This window comes from Centruroides vittatus, unplaced genomic scaffold, assembly GCF_030686945.1.
Source record: "Centruroides vittatus isolate TY-2023 unplaced genomic scaffold, ASM3068694v2 contig_549, whole genome shotgun sequence".
Taxonomy (NCBI): Eukaryota; Metazoa; Arthropoda; class Arachnida; order Scorpiones; family Buthidae; genus Centruroides; species Centruroides vittatus.
This window is the reverse complement of record NW_027122325.1, coordinates 5,174,149-5,196,366: the sequence shown is the minus strand read 5'-3', so window position 1 is coordinate 5,196,366 and position 22,218 is coordinate 5,174,149. Positions and strand designations below refer to the sequence as shown.

General features: G+C 28.6%; 1 protein-coding gene across 1 annotated transcript in view; it reads right to left on the bottom strand.

The window, feature by feature from the left end:
- The window catches only part of LOC136978732 (adenomatous polyposis coli protein-like), a 99,455-nt gene that overhangs the window by 34,776 nt on the left and 42,461 nt on the right, over positions 1–22,218 (bottom strand). Inside the window, exons 3-8 of the mRNA XM_067274526.1 lie at positions 20,426–20,585; positions 19,132–19,277; positions 18,285–18,402; positions 13,913–14,155; positions 12,525–12,617; positions 6,322–6,539 (exon numbers count right to left, since the gene is read on the bottom strand). Coding sequence (XP_067130627.1) covers positions 6,322–6,539; positions 12,525–12,617; positions 13,913–14,155; positions 18,285–18,402; positions 19,132–19,277; positions 20,426–20,585 — 978 coding nt within the window. The remainder of the gene's footprint in view (positions 1–6,321; positions 6,540–12,524; positions 12,618–13,912; positions 14,156–18,284; positions 18,403–19,131; positions 19,278–20,425; positions 20,586–22,218) is intronic.

Here is a 22,218-nt window from a genome sequence, read left to right as displayed (position 1 = left end):
TTTTCTTATATTTAAGTTGAATTTCTTCTTGTTAGTTATCTCTTGAAAGTCTTTAAATAACAAGTTCCAGTATTTTATCATTTGAAAGACTGGGGCAGTTTGTCCAATTGAAAGTTTTGTTGAGGGTTTCAAAAAGTTATGTTTTAGATGATGGCATTAGTTATCCTTCCTGCAATGATTTTCAATAATGTTTAGAGATAACTGTTATGCATTTTAAGCTTTATAAATTTAAAGGAGAGAAGTACAGTTTGCTTTGAGTAAAAAGTTTTTTGTTGTCAATAACAATAGGAAGTTGATTCATAGTAGTTTAATTTGAAAATGGCTCTCATTAGATGATTTTGTTGTATTTGCAGACAGCTAGCAATAGTCTATACAGTTCCCCATATAGTTGTACCGTATTGAATTTTTGGTTCTGTACAGATAAATACAATAAAACATTTATATCATATGTTTAGGAAATCCTGTATTTTTCTGATTATGCCAGTAAACTTATTGAAAATTTAACAAAAACTGTCACTATGTCTGTTGTATTTGAGTTTATCATCTATTAAAACTCCAAGATATTTTATGCAGTTAATTCTTTCTATCTTCTTTTCATTTATTATTATTTGAAGTTGTTCTTTGTCAATGTTTTTATTTTTATTTACAAAGTAGAGCTATTTTGTTTTGTTATTGTTCAGTTTTAACATATTTGAACTCATGTAATCAGTTAGTTTGCAGAGGATGTTATTTAATTCGTATTGTGCTGCTTAGAGGTTGTTGTTGGAATGTATTAGGGCAATATCATCTGTATATGCTATTACTTTCGCTTCTGGTATCACTTCAAATAGACCATTTAAGTAAATATTGAAGAGTAATGGTGCAAGTATTGATCCTTGGGGATTCCGGTTTTTGGTGAGAAGATTTTTCAATATGCATTGTTTACTTTTACTTGATATCTTCAGTTTAACAGATACGACATTAACCACTGTAGAGGCACTCCTCTTAAGCCAGTATTAAAAATTTTTTTTTTGAGAATCCGGAGGTCTATATTGTCAAAAACTTTTGACAACATAGACCTCCGGATTGATAAGTCTAGAAACAAGGCTATTACTGAATGAGATTTGTCTAAATTGTTCATAACTTCCTGTTTGAAATGTAATAAGGCATCTATTATACAGAAATTTTGTCTGTAAGCATATTGATGACAGCATATCATGTTTAGCTTGGCAATGTATTTCCAAAGTTTTTTATAGAAAATTCTCTCTATTTTTACTAGCACAGGGATGATGATAATCAGATGGTAATTTTCTATGTCGCTTTTAAACCCTTTATTTTTGTATATCGGTATGACCATATAATTTAATTTCTTTGGAAAGGTTCCTGTTTCGAAGGATTTGTTTATCAGAAAAGATAGAGGATTAGTGATGATATCTGCTATTGCTTTAATTATGTCCATATTTAAGTTATCTATGTCTGGAGTACAGGTTTTTAAGTTTCATTATTGTACAGGGTGGACCAAAAGTCCTTTAACATTTCAAATGGTCATAAAAAATAAACATGTTGTGTTAATCAACAACTGTTTATTGTATTTTAAAGTATACAAATTAAGGTTTTACTTTTTGAATATAACATCACATAAGTGTGAGCATTGTTTATTTTTACTCCTGTAACCTGGACAGGAAATTTTCCATGACCACCCAACAAGTGGTTGGTGAAATGTTTTGTATTTCATTGCATATGTTTTCTTTTAATTCTTCAATAAACTCTGGGTTGCTAATGTCAACTTTACTTTTAAGATATCCCAAAGAAAAATGTCCATTGGGGACAAATCCGAGCTGCGGGGTGGCCAGTTAATGTCACCTCTTTTGGATATCAGTTTTCGGCCAAAAATTTCACGAAGTGCTGTTATAGAGTCATTGGAGGTGTGACATGTTGCACTGTCTTGTTGAAACCAGCTTCTTTGGTTGAAGCCTGAGAAGTCATGTAACGCTGAAAAAAATTCTGTAGCATCGCAACATATCGCTCTGTGTTGACAGTAACGGGACGGCTTCTTTGATCTTCATGAAAGTATGGAGCAATGATTCCTTTCACTGATAATGCCGTCCATACAATCACTTTCAATGAGTGTAAGGGTTTTTGGGGCTTCAATTGCAGGTTATTGTCACTCCAGTATCTTCAATTTTGTCTGTTAATGTTACCATTCAAATGGAAGTGTGCCTCATCTGAGAAAAAGATGTTATTAAAGTTCAGAAACCTCTCTAGCATTTTGTCAGCAAACTTCAGTCTCTTAGCATGATCACTAAGCTTCAATTCCTGTACAATTTGAATTTTGTATGGGTGTAAATGTAGGTCCTTGTGTAGAATGCAATTTAGAGATGTTCTGAGCACATTTAAAGACACTAGACCACTTTCGAGTGGACAGGAGAGGTTGCTCTTGAACAGACGCTCGTACATGCTCTATATTTTCTGGCTCTCTTGATGTCCTGGGTTGGCCAAATCGTGGCTGCGTTAATGTTGAACCCATCGTCTCGAACTTCCACACCAAATTCTTAATTGTTTGAATTGTTGGAGCTTGATTTGCGTTCCATATATTGTAATAAGAACAAAATTTCCGTCTAGCTTGGGTCGCAGAATCATTGTTTCGATATTCACCGGAGCACAATGTGCACGAGTGCTGACACCATGAGACTAAATCCCTATTGGCCACTCTTGTGTCTGGTACCTTCCCCGACCAGATACCAGCACCCGTGCGGAAGCAGTGGGCTTTTCAAATACTAAGATTTTTGGTCCACCCTATATAATAGACTTCATTTGCAGTTGTAACCTTCAGTACAAAAGAATTTAGGGTTCTCGTAGACAAATTTGACTGTAAGGATTGATTCACTCTTACCATAGATTCCTTGTTCCATGTGCTATTTAGATGTTCTGCAAAAAATTTGGTTATGATTTCATCATTTTCAAGTAGATTTCCATTAACTTGTAATGATTTTATTTTAATGTCATCCTTCTGTTTAGTTATATTAAAAGGCAGTTTTTTTATAATTTTCCAAAAGTCTACCAGATATTTGGTATTACAAAAAAAGATTGTCGTAATACATTGTCATACAAGTGTTCGTTTATGTAAATGTTGTGTTCTTCATTCATTATACCACAATTATTTGTCATAATGTGCAGTTTCTTATCCTTGATGATATAATTTTTTGTTTTGTAATGGCATTCGTAAATTTTACAATTATAGGGAGTGTTGGTTTATTTGTCACATTTTGAATTTTTCTGTCCTGATTAACTCAGTGGGCATTTATAATTGAATTGTTATCGAAGTAATTATCCACTTGTGTGATTATTTTATTGGTTATGTCAATTAGGTCTTCTTTTTGAAGTTCAGGTACTCCTGCAATTTCTATCATAGAATTATGTGGTATTTGCTCCAAATTTTCTATTTTATCCTGAGAAATTAGTAGTTTTGATTTTATGTTGGCAATTTCTTGGTTCAAATCTGAAATATTTCCTCGAAAAGTACTATTATTATTTTCTAAGGTAATTCTTGTTACTAAATTTTCGAAACTTTCCAAAAGAAAAACAATAGACTTTTGTATTTCACTATTTGTCTTATTAGTGTTTTCCACTTCTTTGTATATTGTATCCAGTTCTCTAAATATTTTGTCAAAATTCTCTTGTACAGTAAAGTTGAGTGTCGCTGGAGTGTAAGCAGTTTTTTCATCTTTGACTACCGAAAGATTTAAGCATTTCACATTCTCTACATTCAAATTGGAATTGTTGGACTCATCTGAGCTGTTTTCATCTATTTCCACTAAGTTCTCTTCCAAAACCATCTTATTTCTTTAGCATTTTCTTGCAGCTTGAGCATTTTCAGTTTCCCTTAGATGTTTTGTTTGATTTTAAAAAGTTTGTATGAACTATGCCGTAGCAATCAAAATTCGCTGACTTTAAACACTGGGAGAAGGTTAGAATGTCACTTTCTAGTAGTTTGTAGTTGCATTTTTCATACGTACTTGATCTGAGAGTCGACATTTGCCCAAGCCAAACCGTGAAATATTTTAGCATAAATATAACTGCCATCTTTGAAACTAAAAAAAACAAGTAATCTTATTTTTTAGTCAATATAAAAACTAAAAGAAATCAATAAATTACTTTTAAGGTAAATATGAAACATTAAAAATGAATTCATTATTATTTTCCATGTACTGCATTGAATTTACACACTATTATAAACTCAATATGATGAATGTAAACAGAGAAATGCTGATCTTGCAAATTTAATTCAATAATTTATTGCATGAAATAATTTTTAATAGCTTTTATCACAACTTAATATACAAAATAAATAAAATTTACATTAAACTCATTTTTTAGAAGTCTCTTTCTATAAACATTTTAACTCCAAAAATTTAAGCTATCTGAGCAATCAGAGATTGGAAAACAACTGTAATGATTGTTTTTTTCAGTTTTTCTATTTTTTCCTATATTTTGCTAAATTATTTAGCTTCAGTAGTTGCATAGAAATAGTGCATTAATGCTATAAATTAAAATGTATTAATTATAACACAAATTACAATTGTTAATAATTTATTGGAAGAAGAAGATATAATTGTTTATAAAGTTGATTTTTTCTATCTGACTTTATAAACAATTATATTAATGAAAAATTTGTTTTTATTAAAGTTATATTTTTAAAATAATAATCTATCTAACTGAGATTCTAAATTATCTTAGGTGAATTGTGGAAGATACTTTGTCAATAAAGATAACAGAATGAAGTTCAATACAGTTCTTTTCATGAATCTTGACAAGTGAAACATAGTACTCTAAAAGAGACTAGGAATTTTAAAAAGAATTTATACTGGTGACTTCTCATAATATAAATTTTAAAAAGGTAAAAATGATTTTAATTATAATCATAGATCTGGATTCACAAAAGTTTCATTAATACCATCATATGTTATCAATATCATTAAAAATGACAATTTAATGATTTATAACATTTACTCAATTTAAATTGGGAATGCCAAACAAATTGCAAGAATAACAAAACTAATTTAATGATTATATTTAAAGCAATTTGGCTACATGTAGACAGTTAAGCTGCCATTTAATAATAAATTTAATAATTAGAAATAAATTCAATTGTTAATTTAAATTTAAAATATTCTGGATAAAAAGATTTTTCTAGAGTAGAATTTGATGCTTGTATTCCTGCTTACCATGCCAATTATGCTGTCAGCAAGTTTATATTCTGGTAGTTTGTTTGTTTTACCAATTTAATGATTTGTTGTAAATGCAATTCACAAAAGCCATCTTACAGCATTGTATCACTAACTACAAAGTATTGAAAAGTAAATGGCCAGTAAGAAATCTTACTCCTGTAGGTTTAGCATTTTTTGAGTGATGTTACTCATGAAAGAAGGGCACTAATTCAAACAATAAAATTAAAATATTTGTAATTTTTTAAAAATCAGTTCATAATTTGAAGAATCATTTCATCTTTAAATGAAGAATGTATTCTGTAGGTCAATGATAATCAAATATATTTAGAATATTTAATAGTAGGCACATATTAGCTGAAATTAATAAATTGTAAAAATAAAGTTATGTAGATTTACATGTTTTAATGAAATATCAGAGTCAAAAATATATAGTCCTAACATTATAATAATATGAATAAATTATAAGAAAAAAATTCATAGAAATATGATAATGAAATTGGAATTTATCACTAATATGAGAAGTATTTTTTATATATTTTTAATTAAATTTATATTTAATAGTTCAATTTATTATAATTATTTTAGTTTATTGTATGTAGTTTATATTTTAGTTCAATTTTACGTAAAGCATTAGATATTATTCCAGACGACGTTACTTGATTAATCATCTATAACAGATTGGAAACTGCCACTGTAGAAAAATTTTAAGTTGCATTAAACACAAATATCCATTGGAATAGCATGTGTTCTCTTAGTATTTATGTACATAATCAGTACCCCTTATTTAAATTAAAATTAATTTTTTGATAGTCCAATAAGTTAAAATTACAATATCACTAATGTATAGATAGGGTAATTAATAGATTTGGCATGAATGTTTATTCTGGTTATGCTGTTAGCTAAGTTTCTTCTGCCATCTTGAAATGTACTATTATTTATCATAATGACATCTCAGCTATTTTCATGAAATAACATAAATTAATGACATGCCAATTGACAACATATTTTGTGAATACACTTGAATGTTATCATCATTATCATAATTATTAATAAAATATATAAAATTAATGAAATTCAATTACTAATTTTATTCATATAAATTAACTATAAACACCTGTCTGAGATCTTCGTTAGGAGAATGTAGCTGTGATACTAAAGCTTGCATGAATGGTCGCATTGAACATAACAGTGCTTTATTTGTACCATCTCCGAATGTCAAATTTGTAAGAGCCATTCCAGCATATCTTCTTAATGTCAGACAGAAACTATCACTGGTATTTCCATGAACGTCATGATCTACTTTAATTAATTCAGCTATTGCTTGAAGACCACCTGTAAATATAATAAAATATACAAATAAAAATGTTTTAGAATTAGAAGATTGCATTACTCCATCATAATCTCTCTTGTATTTACATTTGTGTTCACATTTAGATAATTAAGATTAATAATTTTGCTGAATAAAGTTAATTAAAAATAAAAACAGTTCCTAGATATATAAAATAGGTATACTGGTACCTATTTTAAATTTTATGATATAGTATATGTATAAAATGCAAATTGAAAAATATTAAGATATGAATTTTCTTCAAATTTTTCAGCAACATTTTCTGTATGTTTCTTAGTCTAAAATGTCTTCATACATCTCAGATAAACTTAAATACAATATTTACAAATTAAATTATTCATAAAGGATTAATTTAAAATGTTTTTAAATAAATATTTCACTTCTCCTGCAATTCAAATATTCATTTATCCAAAATTAATCATATACTGTTAAAAAAAAAATCACTTAAAATATTCTTTGATACAGTTATTGTGAATGAAGACTACCTGTCACAATTAGGTAAGATTCAATTGTAAATCTAATTCACAAACTCATTAATACCATGTCTGAATTTCACTGTTTTATACCAGGAATGTCCAAACCCAGAGCTCAATATTTTTATGTGGCCCATTGCACCCTAAATTTTTTAGGTATATATCCATTTATTTTGGTAAAGTATGTTGTAAAAATTATTCTTGTTTCACTGGATACACTTTAATGTCATAATGACTTAATTGGTGTTAGAAAACTGTTTTATCTAGAGAACTGTTATGCATGTGGGGGTAGCATATGTTGTTGTGAACAATTCTTTTCAAGCATGAAAAACATCAAAACTGCTGAAAGAAATAGATTGAGTGATTCCCATTTAACTAACATTCTTAGAATTAAGAGTATACCATAAAAGCAGATATTAACAATGTTGTAAACGGAAGGCAATGTCAAAAATCACATTGAATCTCTTTTTATTTTGTGAGAGTATAATTTCTTTTTTTACTGTCAACAACATATATGTATATTACAAGTACTACATAAAATACTGTGTTATTAAAATTTGATATTTACATTTTGAACTTCTAAAAAGCATATATTTATATAAAGTACCTATATGTGGCCCACTAAATATACCTAAATTTCTAATTTGGCCCATTAGGAAAAAAGGTTTGACAACCCTGGTTTATACTATAGTTTATATTTTTACAATATATAGTTAGTTATCTTCCATCATCATATTTTCAATGAACTGTTTTATTAATTTCTAAAGTAAGGTCGTATAATAATTTCACAAATGGTCTTGTTACTCACCTCTAATTATTAAAATTTTTAATTTTATAAAAAAAATTGTGTTTCTGTCCAATTTTGGCATATTTTAATTTCTCAGTTTCCATCTTGACTATAAATTTGTATGAATTATTAACTAATAAGACCATCAAATACACAGTTGCCACAGACTATAAAAAACTAACTCTTAAATTCATATAATTAACCAGTTTTATTCTTGGATAGTTGTACTTTGAAACTGTGTTATATTACTATGTTGCAAACTTTATTCTTTAAAACAATTGTAAACAGAGAAAAGATATAAAATTAAAAACTTAAATATCTAAATCTTTAGTAAACCTTTTTCCTGGACCTTCAGTTCAAATTTTATTACGTGAATTGACAAATGAGCATTTTGGACTTCTGCTCTAAACATTCAATTGACTGAATGTCAAGTGAAACTGAAAGGTAGACATCTGGTGTGAGCTGCTTCATTGGCTTTTGTCCTTAGCTTTTCCATACACATCTTCATCAACCAAAAGGCAAATATTTTAATTCTCATGAAATTTGAGGATTAGCATCCTCTCTATCTGTACACATGTAAAATTATCCAACTGCAAAACCAAAACTATTGTATACAACAAAGAACTCACTCTTAATACAGGTGTGAGAGTTCGAATTGACCGGCAAAATAAAAATGTAAATTAGTCATTATCTTGACATCAATAACCAAATTCCAAACCAAAAACTGACCCGTCTTAGGGGATTGACCGTACCTATCGCCACTCCTCAAAACGCGAAACTCGAAACTGAGTCACACTCGGAACTAAAGACAAAATTCGCCTATTGGCGAGAAAATTAACGAGGGGACGAAATAAAAAGGAGGGGAGCAAGAACCAAGGGGTCATCGCTCGTAGCTCCCACCTCTAGTCGGACTCGAAGCCTCAGAACGCCGAAATTCGACTAAGCCGCTACGCCGAAATCCTATGATCGAAGCTGCTACGCCACTACGGATTTTTGTATTGACTCTGTCATCCGACTCTGACCACCTGTTGAGGTATGATGACCACCTATTTGTGAACTCTCTCTCAGGTTCAAACTTTTCTATGTTAGTATATAATATCTCTGTCAATGTTATTCGGTGTAACTGTTCATTATCATTTCGTAATAAATTCTGTTTGTTGATTTAACTGGTGTCATTTATTCGCATCTCGCCTCTGTCTTATCAACGATCCCGCTCTTTCCTCCTCCACTCGACCTGACAATTAATTAGTTCCAGACTGGACAAGCCATCCTTGACAGTGGGCAGGTCATAACTGACCTGTGAACTGAGCAAAGGAGGTCCGACTCCGTCCGACCTCCCGGTGGTCCCACACAGGTATCCCTCACTTAACATGGAATTTGATTAACACATGAAATAAATTGCAGCAATCCCTTTATATAAACAGAAGTAGTTTTAATTAACGTGACTAACATCCATCTTTACTTAATACAGATATGTTTTTCTCAGCAAATTTGCTATTTTTGTGCTGAGGTTGATTTCCAATATAAATATATAGTTTAATTATGATCATTGAGAAATTTAACACATTACTGCTAATGTGATATTTTATTCTTTGTTTAGAAGCTTATTTGAAAACTATTTCACATTTTGTTTGCGTAAAATGAAATTGAAATGTCTGCAGATATACATAATATGCCTAATATTCATTTTGCTTTTTAAATTTTGTGAAGGATATAATACTATACAAACAGTAAAACACACTCAGTATATGGGGAAAATGTTCCTAAACACCAATGTGTTAAATGTAGTTTTGATAGTTCCAGTGAAGATCTCATGAAGATCTAGTGATGTTTCCCAAACTCTGTCTTGTTGAGTTGGTTTCCAAGTGTATCACGATTCAATATAGTAGATTCAGGTTTGATCGAAGCACACCGCCACACTCAATTCAGAGAATATTTACAGTTTATTTACAAAACAAAATATGTAGAATGTACAAGTTTTACAACATAACGTATACAGGACAACAAAGTATGGTGTCTCACATACCAGGTTGGCCTTCAGAAACTATTAGACAGCAGACTCTGTAGAGGGCTCAGTCAGTTTGTGGAGTTGGTTCAACTATAAGGTCTGGCAAGTCTCCGCACTTACTCGTCCCTGGGATCATTATCAGAGGAGTTCACTCTCTCTATGCTCAGTGGGCTTCTCAAGTGCTGGAGGCTATCGTATTATCAGTCTCTTGCCTTCTCTCCTCCATCTCCCATTTGCTCTGCTATTTAAGGGTTTTATGGACGGAAAACTTCTGACCAATCACAAACCATTCTTTCATGAACAGCTTACACTTAGGTCCGCTGTTATATGATGAGAGTGGAGCTTACATTAATGTCCACCACTTGTTGACGTTTAATAGTTTTTTATATGGCAAGTGGCTTATCATCTGACCACAGGTGGGTCCAATTGACAAAGTCTGTGCTTTCTTTGTTTTCCTTCTGTTTACAAGTCAACACCTTACAAGTGGTATATTACCTGACCGCAGTGGGTCCAATCAACAAAGTCACACTTCTTTTGTTCCCTCTCTGCTAAAAAAGCCAATACTTTACAGTTTCATTTGGAAAATTTTGAACTAAAGGATACAAAATGTATAGGGTGCCCAAAAGTTGTTGAAGAGAAATTTTGTGAAGAAATTGTTAAAAATTGATGAATAACTCAAACTTGCAACAAATCTTAATATGTCACCGACATAATTGCATTCCACATGCATTATGTGAAAAAAAACAAACTGGATTGAGTACAATTTTGTCTGATGAAGGTAGGGAGTTCTTAAAATTTATTTTATTTTTATATTAGTTATTAGAGAGCTGAAAACAATGGCCATTGCAGCCATTGTTTTCAGCCAAAAACGTGAATGTCAGATGTTCGAGTGTCACCATCTGGCATTTCTAGAAGGTTGATAAAAGCGTTCACTTCGTCTAGCATGGCAAGTAGAAGATCAGCTTAAAGTTCTTCTTTTTTTTTGTGTTTGGGGTTAAATTATGACGAATTTTATTAAATAAATGATTATTTAAGCATTTATGAATAATATTGTAAAGAAACAGATGATTTTAATTCAGAAATTATTCAATTTTTTTGCAAGTGATGTGAATCTCCTGTAGAATTTACATATATTTGTCTTCATAATAGCTTATCTTAAGATAGGTTTGTTCTTCCATGGCATCTTCTACCATCAACAGCATAATATGTTTGTAAATTTTATAAAAATTAATTTTCTGAGCTGCTTTCAAATTTACATAAGTCACTACTTCCCTCAACAAAAGTATTAAGTAGTCCTATCATCCAATCATATGGTAGGAGACATGATGCTAATTAAAAATAATTATTTAGTGTTATTAAACATCCTATAAATACTTAACAGTTTAATTCGTTTATTTACCTTTACTTGTAACCCTCGATGTTAAATGTATCTGCCATTTTTTCAACAAATTTCCTGCGAGTCAATGCGCGATGTTCACTGAGTCATGTGATGTGAACAAGCGCTGCAAGGTCTTTTACTTGTTAAAACATCAAACATGTACTTCTGCTTGCCGTACAAGTTTAATGTTTGTACAGGTACTTGTGTTTCAACCTCTCTATTCATTTTTATCATAGAAACCTTTTTCTCACAGATGATAAAATAAAAATAAAAATATTTATTAACCAAAAATTTGTTCTAGCAGATAGTGATTGTTCAGTTGAGTACCAAGGTACCATTGTATTTGATTAATGTGTTTTTGATGTATGCAATAGCATCAAAGGAATAATTAATTTCATTAATCAAGGGATACCTGTATATATTAAGAGGCTAGAGATAGCAACATTATTCTAGAATATTGTAGAATAATGTTGCTCTCTAACTTCTTATCTGTGTAAAATAAATTTAGAATATTTGTTTAAGCTGAAAATTTGCTTTAAAATCAGTAAAAATAATTATATCATCTATGTGTAGTAAAGTATGAATATAAGCATTAAGCAATAATTACATTCCTGGAATTAGAGAAGAATTGAGTCAAAAATTACTTTTTATTTTTTATTTTTGTAAACAGGAAAAATAGTGGTTTAAAGATGTCTTACATGAAGTTGCATGGCCTTTGAAAAAAATTAGAAACACAGTATTGTCAGATATCTTCTAAAATTAAAGCAAGAGTTGAAATGTATCTTTTATAATGCTAAGAAAATTAACATTTTAAATTAAATTTAAAAAAATAAACTTTTAATTTATAACTTTTCAAAACAGACCAAAAGAAGTCATAATTCACAAAAAAAGGTACTTTAAAATCTGTAAGAATTGTAATCTTTGCCTTGTTTGTTATAAATGTTGTGATCTAAAATTTGTAGGCTCGATCAATTGTAATCACTGAAAACAGTATAAGGAAAATAACTTTAGGTATAGCAGTATTTCTCCTCTATTAAAATATAACGTCAGGATTTGTGGATTTTCCCAATGTTATGGCATACTTATAGTTTATATCTGCATTAAGCCTGAAATTTAGATTGAAAGTATTACTACTTTTTTTTAAAAAAGTAGTAATAAGAATAGGTATTATATTAAGTAACTCTAAATAACCTTGAATACAACAGTATTATTTTCCCATATACTATAACAATATGAATGAATATTGTTCATCCTTTATAAATGAATCATAAATTACACTATTGTATTTTTATAAAATAATAGAAAATGAAGTTCATTACAAACCTAATTGGCATATTGCATGTCTATGTTCTTCATCAAATGAAAGTTTCATTAATGCTGCAATTGATGGTCCTGGATGTTGGTCAACTTTATTAGCTAAAGATTTTTAAAATATATTTTTATATTAAATTTTAATATTTTTATTCACTAATTACTGATTTTGAAAATAATGAAAATTAACAGTTTACAATACTTTTATAACTTATAATACTTAAATAAGTTTAAATATGTTTCACAATAAAATATCATCTGCATAGTCATAATTTTCTAAAATTTTTAAAACTGATTTAAGAAGTAATTTAACAATAAAAATATTTATATAGCAAGTTATCAACTATTCAAAACTTTTATTGAAAATAATGCACAGATTTATTGTTTTAAAATATTTGTTTTCATAGTTTGACTCACTATAAATAATTGTTTCATCTCCTACACAAACTTGATAATCCTAATACTTAAATGTAAAGCACATAGTTTAAACGAATATCAAACTCAGCGTTTTTAAACACTTAATGAACTGTCAAACACCTATTGCTGAGAAATGTTTATTATACGAAACACTAAAGTTTTCTGTTACACCTGAAGATGGCCTATTCTATTAGGTTGAAAATGTTAGTGTTTCATTTAATAAACATTTCTCAGCAAATAGAAGGTGTTTGATAGTTCATTAACTCACATAGTTTAATTTTTATTTAATTGTACATAATGTTAATTACTTGTTCCAAATGTTTTAAAAACTTAGAAGCTATTTGGTTTATTTGAAAAATAAAGAACAAGATATGACACTGAAAAATTCTGAATATAGATTACTATTGATTTGCATTTGCACAACAGAATGAAGGGAAGTAACTGTGTGACATTAATGACATCCTGTGCTACATGTTAGAAATATCAATTTGTAAATAAAATTTTCTGTTCCACAAATGACAGCTTATCATCATACTTTCCATGTAAAATAAATTAAATTATATTCATCATCACATTTATTTTGAATAAATAAAAATGTTTACATAGTATTTATAAAACCAATTTAATTGTCATCTTAAATGAAGATATATTTATTTTTGTGTAGTAAATAAAAATATATAAATGTTTATTTAAGTTAAGAATATATCTAAGAAATACATTAGCTTTACTATATATTTGTTTTAATAACAAAAAATAATTAATGTTTGCTTTAAATAATCTTCCAGTTAACTTACACTTTAAATTACAATATAAGACTATTATATATAATAAAAGTTTGCCTATTTGTCACACAACAAAATGGAATGAATAATACATTGGAAAGCTTTTATATACAAAGTTTTAGAAAAGAGTCTTTCATTCTACAGAAATGATATGAAGTGCTGAAAATGTATGAATATAAATTTCAGGAAAATCAAACTCACCATTTTCATCATTTTGAATTGGACCACCTAAATCTCTCATTGCATTACAGTATTCTCTTATTTGTTCTAACATTCTTAATACCCTAGCTTCACGACGCCCTCTTTTATCATCAGGGTGGGTGTGGACAATATTATGTAAAGCTTGACTAGCATTTCGGCGAGCTTCTCGATCTGCTTCTCTTGAAACATTATCATCATTCTGTGGATTTCCATGGAGAATCTGAATAAGTAATGGCAAACAGCCTAGAATAATAAAATTTAATATTTAAAGCAAATTTCACTTAATAAAACTAAATTTTATTGTACTTCTCAGAAATTTTTTAAAAATTTTCTTAACCCGTCGATGCACGCCTAGTGCCAATTAGGCACTAATCAATTTTTAATTAGTTAGTATAAATATTCCAATTATTTGAAAAATCCAAAAAAATTACTACCTAACTAATTTTTCTTTAATTTTACGATGCACAATTCAGTGTTTGCTTAAAGCGTTTCATTATTTTTATTTAATAATTGATGTCAAATTGGCACTATGGTATGCGTGATCTCGGATTTCAGTTTTCAAATTCCCCCCAGTTGTTACTAAAAATAGCCGCAGTAGCGACGTGCATGCTTCTTTACTTATAACCATGTTATTTTAAAATAAATAACTTCTAAAAAACTCAAATTTGACCTGGAAATAAAAAATACCAATGGAAAAAAATTAAATTAATCATTTTATAAAGTTTTATGGCACCATGCCCAATATAATTTTTGTAATTTAATTTTATGAATATAAAAATGCAAGCAACTGTAATATATAAATTAAAGGATTTTCGTTTATTAACTGCATCTAGGCACGTATGTATCCAGCAGACACACGGAAGTTTTTTATTGAATTTCTTAAAAATAAAACAATTGAAGTGCAAGCTTTTTAGTATTTCTCAACTGATATGTTCTGAAACAATTCTCACAGTAGTTTTCAAGTTTATGACCTTTTTTTCAGAGAAATTTTATGAAAACCAACACCTTTTCACCACCTGCAGTAAATTCTTGAATTTTATTGTATTTTATATATAAAAATCTAAGAAAAACATATAAATGCATAAAACTTAATAAAAAAAAATATCTGCAACTTCAGACAATACAAAGATATCAGATCCATCAAAAAGTATTAGTTGATAATAATTAAAATCAAGAAAAAAATTTTCAAGCTAACGAAATTTGTTGTAAAAAGTAAGGTATGCGATCACGTGATGACCATCTCCCCACCTTGTGTAACCAAAGCAGCCGAGGTTGAAATAAAAGCCTAAACTCCAGTAGAAGTAAAAACACACATTGGCACATGTCTAGGACAATAAACTTGAACAGGAGCAAAGATGTAATTAATTAAATAAATATTTCCTAACAAAAAACAATTTTGTTTCTTTATAGACAATATTCAACTGCTAATTGCTTGGGGGGGATTTTTCATTTTCTCTATTAGAAGAAAATAATATTCGCCATTTAAGAAATTATATTGAGTGGGATATCATCAGTCAACAAAATGATTTCTCTCACACATTCATTTCTGAATTTGCTGATAAGTTAAATTGGAAAATCCTATGGGAAAAACCATATATTTGCTACTTCATTTATTGAAAAACATATTAAGTATACAAAATGGGATTTAATTTGCGAGCATCAGGTGTTAGACGAGTCATTCTTAATTCAATTTTCGGAACATCTTGATTGGAATAAAGTCGCCGAATTCCAACCTCTTTCATATAATTTTATTATCCTCTTCATACATAAGTTAGATATAAAAAAGTTTTAAAATACTAAAAATTAAAAACCAGAACTTTACACAAATTACAAGATTACTTAAACTGTTTCTCGTTACAAAAAACTTGACCAACAATTTATTGAAGAGTTCCAAAATCAACTTTCTTGGTGTCACATTTTAAAATATAAAAATTAAATAGAGAATTATCGTCAGCAATTGTGAAAATTTATTCCTGCATTTACTTGCAGAAATATGTCTTACTTTAGATAAACTGAAGGAAAAAGTGGAAACACTTAAATAAACGGTAACGTAAAAACCTTTTCAAAATAATTTCAGTGTTATATTATTTTGTGTACCCGAATATCAATCAAGAAAATTAATTTCGGTATTAATAATAAAACTATTACTCGACAAATTATTTGTAATCTTAATTTAATTTACTCAACAAATTTTTGATTTGAAAAATTAATTTTGTCAAATGGAATTATTTCAGATCACAAGTTTTTATTTGTAATCTTAATTTATTCAACAAACTTTTATTTTAAAACTTATCAGTGCAACTTAATAAAATATTATTTCATCAGACTTTAAAAATTATTTGTAATCTTAATTTAATTTACTCGATAAATTTTAATTAAATTATCACTGCAACTTAATTTTATAATAATATTAAAACAAATCTTAAAAATTAATTTTGTGATCAAAGTGTGTCAAGATTTCTCTCGATTGTGATATTGTATTCTAGTGTAAAGATTTTACAGATGAATTTGTTTTGGATTACATTGCATTTTTTATAACTTGCGAGATTCCATATTGGTGAGGCATATCCTATCGCATTGATTATCGAATTAAATAGTTTAAAGTGAACAATTATATTCTATAGTTTAGTTTTGGTAAACAATCTCACCATATTATTGATTAAAATATTGGATTTTTCTAAAGATAAAGTTGGAGTCAGAATTATTCCCAAAAATTTTGTTTCTTGTACTATTGTAAGTTGCTCATTATTCAGGTAAAACAAAGTAGATTTGTTGGGGAGTCTGGACCCATTCCAAAATATCATTATTGATGATTTAGTTGGATTAATTTTCAGTTTTAATTTACCAAAATAATCATGCATAGATTTAATTTTTACATTTGAATCAATATTAATATCTATCTGGTTTTGTGTACTACATTCTTGATTGTTATCTACTTCTGGCAGTTTTCTTTTTTTATTGTGTGAATTGAGAGAATTCCTAATATCATTAGGTGCTTTTGAGTACGTAGTCAAAGGTTTATTTAATTTACTTCTAAAAAACCTTTTATTTGAATAATCCTATCTAAATTGAGATCATATGTAAAAATATTCTCTCCACTAATATAGTAATCATCTCTTATTCTTATTTTGTTTCCTTTGGTCTTTTCTTGTTGGCTATTGTATGTAATTTTTTTTTTTCTTAACCTCGATCTCTTACATAGATCCACTGTAAATATCATTTTTGTTTTCCTTCTATATTAAAATTAGCTTTCTTTTCCCAGAATTCTTTAAGAATGGAATTTCTAACATATACAGAGTCTAGTATGATTTTCACAATTGGTTTAAGATCACTAGTTGTTATCTTGATTAAACTTTCTATATGGTTATTTGATATACCTAAATCTATATTAATGAATTGTTCTATTTCGGTTAGATACTCTGTAGATTTGAACAGGTAATTTATAATTACAATGTTTCTGTTAGTTTTTTCATTAACTAATTGGTCAATTTCAAATTCTAATATACCTTTAATCTAGCAATTTTCCTTGGTAATTACGTCCACTTCTTCTAACTTTTGCATGATTTTCGTGGTTTTGCCTTGACTTATTCTATTTGCTTCTTTCAATAAGTTTACTTCTGATTCGATTGTTTGAAGCTCTGTACTTAGTTGTGTTAATTTTTCTTGTATTAACTCATTGATTTCAAGGAATATTAAGGTTCTTCTGGCACTTTTAATTCTGTTTCTCAAATTGTTTCAAAATAGTCCTGTATTTTAGCATTTCTCACATCATTGGAGTCATGTTTATAATATTCTTGCTCAGCTTGATAGCATTCTTCACCTAGTAATGCTTCTAATTGACTATCTCTATCGAGTGTTTTGGAATTGTCCTTGCATGGCCTGCCGCACCCCCTTCTTTGCATATCAGCCTGACCAATTTGTTGTGGCGAACGGGATAATAGCCCTGGATTTGTCTCTATCCTAGCCATAATTAACAAATACAAAATCAAAATCAAAGATAATCTATTAACATACATCCATTTTCCAAAGGACATCGTGCAAAACTTTTGACGTTTGTCAATTCTAACAAGTCTAAGCCTATACACTCAAGTAAAAAGCATTCCAACACTGTCGACAACCGACGAACACCCCTTCAAATTGATTTATTGATGACTTTATAATGTATAATGTTTTAAAACTGATTAGACTGATAGTAATCAGTAGAAACCACTGCTACTTTTCAGTTTCATAGGAAGTAGAAAATGAAAAACTAAAATTTAGTTCAATAACGATATTTTGCAATTATATAATTTTATAATAATTTATAAACACTGAATAAAAAAAAACTTTAAATTAGCCATTTCAACATAGTAATTTATTTATAAAATCTCACCTGATTGTCTCATTGCTATACAACATTCTACAGAACTAGATAATTCCAACAACTTCAAACTCATATCATCTTTACCATGAGTTCCCAACATTGATAACAATGAATATACCATTTCAACCTAATATAAAAATTTAAATAGACATTATAAGAGTTATAAATTGAAAATAATAATTAATATATTTAATTAATTATATAATTTACACACACACACAAATAAAGTTATATGTATAATGTAACAACATTAAAAGTACAGTTTAATCAGTGGGGGAAAAAAATTTGAAGTTTCAACAAATTTAAACTTTTTTTCTTCAAATATACAATTTTAATTTTTCCATTAATATACAGTGAGCAAAAAATAATCCGACACTGGTAAAATTGCATATGTCTACTCAGCTTAATGTAAATTTGTACAAATTCATACATCATCATGTATGTGCTTTTATGACTTTTACATCTGCTTATAGAGTTAGTCACAATTTCAGATATTGTTGTTTCATATTGGTGTTTACAATAAATTTTAAGGCTTGTAAAAATGTTTATATTGTCACAAATTTGAGTACAAAAGAATTAATTGGAGACTTTCCGTTCAGGTAATAAGATTCATTTAAGTGAATTTTTTTAAAGTTAATTATATTTTTTTTTATATGTAAAATTATGATTTTCCACAGATTTACTTTCTGCTCCAAATATCAATTAAAAAATGATTATCTGCCCCACAACTGATAACTGAGCTGAAAGATGAGTTCTTTAATTAACATGAGTTTGATATATGTGGTAGCGTCAAGGAATCAATTAATTGCATTAATCAAGGGATAACTACAAGTATAATACAGAGGACTTCACTTACTTTAGTTCCAAGAGGTTGAATACTTGTAGCAGTTCCATGAAGATTTGTCAATGTATTAGAAGTACTGAAGCAAATGGAAGCTTGATTTGTAATATTCATTGGATGATTTCGTGTAGTTAAATTGTCAGATATATTATTAACTATTTCTATGGAAAAACAATGTTTAAATAAACAAAAATATAAATATATATAATTTATATTTTATTTATTTATTTATATAACAAAAAATATGCATACAAATATATTTTCAATAATTAATCTTTTTAAAAACATTTGCATTTAACTATTAAACTGTCTGTGATGAAAATTTAAAAAATAATCATATATAAAAAGCATAATTATAATTAATACAGTTTTTAATCAATGATTTTTTATCACTTATTATTTTTTACATTAATGTAAATTAAAAAGTTTATAACATTAATTAAATAATGATTGATAGTTAAGACATCAGAAACAATAATGAGCCTAACCACTCAAATATATTTCAATAAAAAGAATATAGTACCATAAATAAGAAATAAAATACCATAAAAGATATTGGTGCACAAGACTGAGTTAGATGTTTATTAGAGGATAATTTTGATTTTACATAACAGACTTACATTAAAAGCTAGAATAGAGGTTTAAACATATAATAAAAAAGTAAATACAAAAGTTTGACAGTATTCCTGTCAAATTCATAAAACTGCAATTGCCCCAAGTGTCACTAATGTAATATTGTAGTAAATGTATAAACATATATATTTTGGAGGAATTTTATTTTGTTTCATTTTTGTTTACTGTTGTTTTGAAGTTTTTGTACTAGTATTCACTTTTTTGCTTAAGCCCTAATCTAGCATTTAATGTAACATGCTGGTAATGAATATCATTAAGAAATAAAATATCCTTATGTAATCTTCAACTAAGAAGACAATAGTAGAATAAATCTTCATCTTCTAACATTTTCTAAGCCATAATTCAATGAACAAAATAAATGTTTAGTATCTTATTGAAAAATATAAAATAGCAATTTGACAAATTTGGCAAAAAATTGACCTAATTTAGGAAACTGGCAGTTGATGAGCCAATTTTTCACATTATGCAAATTGTTGTCCATTTCACAAAATGAACAACGTTCAAGAGTTTGTTGTAACATATGCATTATGTATGTACCAGAAATTTTAATAAGTATTTGTATTTAAAAATAAAGCAAGCAAATGTGCAAAAACATTTCTGAAGAAATAATAAATTTCTGAAGAAATGTTTGTTGCAAATTTCAAAATTACTAAATAGTTAATACAAATAAAATTACCATCTTCAAGTGGCCATTCTGCACTGTAGATGGAAGACAAGTGAGAACTTCTTAATGGATGTGCTTCAGTAGATATTGATATATCATGCATCAGTAATGAATTGTTTGCAGAATTATTCAATCCATTAGAAATCAATGATGATGGATCATTTACTGTAGTCTAGAAATAAAATTATTTGCTATGATATTTTAATAATCATAAATTGCAAATTGTAAATATTTTTAATAATTTAAAAATGTTTCCTTAACAATAACTTCTTTAACAAATGTTTCCTTTTTCAATCATATTTATTTCAAATTCAATAAATTTGACAACTTTTATAATTGTGTGAAGTTCCAAGTTATTAAAATTCTAACATATGAGCTTGAGTCTGAGTGTTTGAGTGAGAAATTCAAACTTTCATCTTTAAAATCACAGAAAACACAAAATAATGATGAAATGAATTACTTTGTTTAATAAAAACGTTGCATTAAAACAATTAAAATTCTTTGGTGTCAGGAGAGAAAACAATGTTATGAATTACAAGCAAAGGTTCCAAAGTTCATCATACGTCATTCGGTCAGTACTGGGATGCCGAATGAAATTGAATATTAATACCAATCTTTCTCACAGCCCAATTTGATCTAGAATTTCACCTGGAAAAAGCTGAAGGACCAATCAGAAAGAAAAAGTAACTGGAACCAATCAGAGCTCCATGCCTCAAAGACAAGAGGTCCTTTTATCTCAAAAAGATTTACATTCTTTGTCTAAGATCTGTTTTTTCACCATGATCCCTTTCTTGCTAAGGTTTAAGTCTGTGTAACAAAATTCTCATCTGCAAGGAGACCTACTCTCTTTCCATGATCTACAGTCTATCAAATTACATGTTCATTTGCCTGAATCCTTCTCAGTCACTTCATCTCAAAATTTCAGACCTTCTCTAACAGGAAATTCCATTCTCTACTTGGCATGCTCTCTTCAAGCCAATGACCATCATCAATCAAACTTCGCTATGGAACAAAGACAACCTTGAAACACAAATTATATAGAAATAACTGAAAGGATAATTCTGTACACTACCAAGGATTAAACTTGCAAACTGAATGCCGTCTGGAGGAAGATCTTCAGTGCAAACTTGTAAGCTTTTTTCCACAAAAGTTATTCAATACAGTGTCTTGCCTCAATGCCTTCACTTCACATACAACAACTTCCCATTTCAAACAAAGCAGAGATAGAGAATAAACCATTTATTCTATATTAGGAGATATTGGGTCACAAAATGTTGAATCAAGGATCTCACAATTGACTTAAAAATTTAACTATATTATAATACCGTATTTACTCATATATAAGATGAGGTTTTTATTCATTTTTCACTGCTTCAAAAACCTAGGTTGTCCCATATGTGTGAGCAAAGGATTCTTTGTGATTTTGCAATAATTTTTGTGAACCATATACAGTTCATGCTGCCATTATAACAGGGTGCTATCGAGGTCAAGGTGAATGTCACTTTCAAAGAGACAGTCTGAAAACAGTTGGTCACTTAGTAATCATTATTAATTTAGTTATTTCATATTTGTTAAATTGGCATTTTTAATGGATATTTGCACATTCTGAATCATTAAAAATAAACTTTTTCTGGTCATGTATATTATAATCTTTTGGTTTTGCTACGTGGGTATCAAGTTTGCAGAAAAGCATTCCTCAAGAGCTGATAGCAAAGTCATTCGGTAAATACTGCATTTCAAATTTATTTGACGAATCAGGGGACGATGCTTTGTGGAGCGAGAGCGAAAAAGAGGGAGAGTTGTAA